At 70.2% G+C, this 2,146-nt stretch overlaps 1 protein-coding gene across 1 annotated transcript in view; it reads right to left on the bottom strand.

Annotated features, from left to right (window-relative positions):
- Positions 1-280, bottom strand: part of TMEM98 (transmembrane protein 98) — a 2,411-nt gene extending 2,131 nt beyond the window's left edge. Inside the window, exon 1 of the mRNA XM_026065065.1 lies at positions 78-280. Coding sequence (XP_025920850.1) covers positions 78-208 — 131 coding nt within the window. The 5' untranslated portion in view covers positions 209-280. The remainder of the gene's footprint in view (positions 1-77) is intronic.
- Positions 281-2,146: the final 1,866 nt, after the last annotated feature.

The raw sequence follows: 2,146 nt of genomic DNA on the forward strand, positions 1-2,146 counted from the left end.
TGGGGACAAGCCCGGTTGAGCGGGGGGGACGCGGGATCCCTTCGGACGGAGCCACCCGAGCCCGCGGCGCCGCTCACTTGGTGTCRTAGTGGTGCAGCAGGTCCTTGGGCCGGCAGTAGCGCTGCCGGCAAACCACGACCAGCGCCACGAAGGAGGCCAGGAAGATGGTGGCCAGCACGCCGATGGCCACGATGACGACCGTCTCCATCGCTCCGGCTCCTTCACGCGCGCGGCTCCATCCCGGCGCCCTCGGGAACGCGGTGTCTGCGAGGGGGGGGGAGAAGGCAGGGCATGGCGGCGGCGGCGGGGAAGGAGGACGGGGGAGCCGCGGTGGCGGCGGCGGTGGTGGTGGTGGCCGCCGAGCAAGCCGGGAAGCCATCTCACGAGGTCCGTGGGAGGCGTCACCTGCTCCAGCCCCACCGTGTCTTGCCCGGTTTCCGGCAGCTTTCCCAGCCTTCCGGAGGAGGGCGAGCGCGGATGACGGGGCTGCCGGGAACCCCCCCCCCCCCCCCCCCCACCTTGGTTCTTCTTCCAAATCTCTTGTGCAAAACCCGGCCGGTGCCCATAGGGGGCTGCGGGGACGCCCAGAGCCAAGCCTATATGGGGGCGCGGGGACGCCCAGAGCTCAGTCTATACAGGGCTGCGGGGATGCCGAGAGCCCAGCCTACACGGGGTTGTGGGGACACCCCCAACCCAGCCTATACGGGACTGCGGGGAAGGCCCACAGCCCTGCCTATACGGAGTGGTGGGGACGCCCTGAGCCCAGTCTATATGGGGCTGCGGGGATGCCAAGAGCCCAGCCTATATGGGGCTGCAGGGATGCCGCAAGCCTGGTCTATATGGGGTTGCAGGGACGCCCAGAGCCCAGTCTATAGGGGGTTGCGGGGATGCCCAGAGCCCGGTCTATATGGGGCTGTGGGTACACCCAGAGCCCAGTCTATAGGGGGCTGCGGGGATGCCCAGAGCCTGGTCCTATATGGGGTTCTGGAGACATCCAGACCCAGTCTATATGGGGTTGCAGGGATGCCCAGAGCCTGGTCTATAGGGGGCTGCGGGGATGCCGAGAGCCCAGTCTATATGGGGCTGTAGGTACACCCAGAGCCTGGTCTATAGGGGGCTGCAGGGATGCCCAGAGCCCGGCCTATATGGGACTGTGGGTACACCCAGAGCCCAGTCTATAGGGGGCTGTGGGGATGCCCAGAGCCTGGTCTATAAGGGGTTGCAGGGATGCCCAGAGCCCGGCCTATATGGGGCTGCAGGGATGCTGAGAGCCCGGTCTATATGGGGCTGTAGGTACACGCAGAGCCCGGCCTATATGGGGCTGCAGGGACACCCAGAGCCCAGTCCCTACCGGAACCGTAGAGACGCCCAGCCCCAGCCAGCCCCAGCCCCTATGGAGCTGCCGCCCCCCCGAGGCAGCCCCAGCCCCTATGGAGCTGCTGCCCCCCCCAGCGGGCGGCGGGGACCCCGCTCCCTCCGGCGACGCAGGACATCCAGCCCGGCCAGGGCCCGGGTGCCACCAACCCCGCGCCGCCGCTTCGGCCCCTCCGCGTCCCCGAGGTCCCGCGTGGGGCTGCCGGACCCCCACAACCCCCCGGCTCCATGGGACCGGCCAGCTGCGGGGGGGACACGGGACCCCCCCAGCCCTCCCTACCTGCGAGCCGCCAGCGCCACCGGCGACGGCGACGGTGCCACTTCCGCAGCCGCCAGCCGGGCCAGCGTCGCCGGCTCCTGACCTTTACGCCGCCGCTCTCGCTCCACCCTCGCCGGCTGCCGGCGGGACACGGGGGGGCCCCTGTCCCCTCCGTCCCCTCCGTCGGGGCTCCCGGATGGCTTCGCCCCCCCCTTGCTCGCCCCCAGCCCTTCGCCTCGTGCCGACGCTCTCCGGCGCGTCCCGCTGGCCTGCTTCCCCCCCTGGTTGTTTTTTTGGGAGGGGGGCAAGTTGGTGCATCCCGCTGGCCCGCTTCCCCCCCTTTTTTTTTTTGGGAGGGGGGGAAGTTTGCCAGACGGGGCGCCCCGTGGGGGGGGGCCAGCTCCCGCGGCAGGTTGGCCCCCACGGCGCTGGGGACGTGGCCGCGGTGTCACCGGCCCGCTCACCTCCTTCCCACCGCGGTTCCCACTGGGATTAGTGCCTAAATCCCTGCAC

Source organism: Apteryx rowi, unplaced genomic scaffold, assembly GCF_003343035.1.
Source record: "Apteryx rowi isolate R43461 unplaced genomic scaffold, aptRow1 scaffold_1020, whole genome shotgun sequence".
Taxonomy (NCBI): Eukaryota; Metazoa; Chordata; class Aves; order Apterygiformes; family Apterygidae; genus Apteryx; species Apteryx rowi.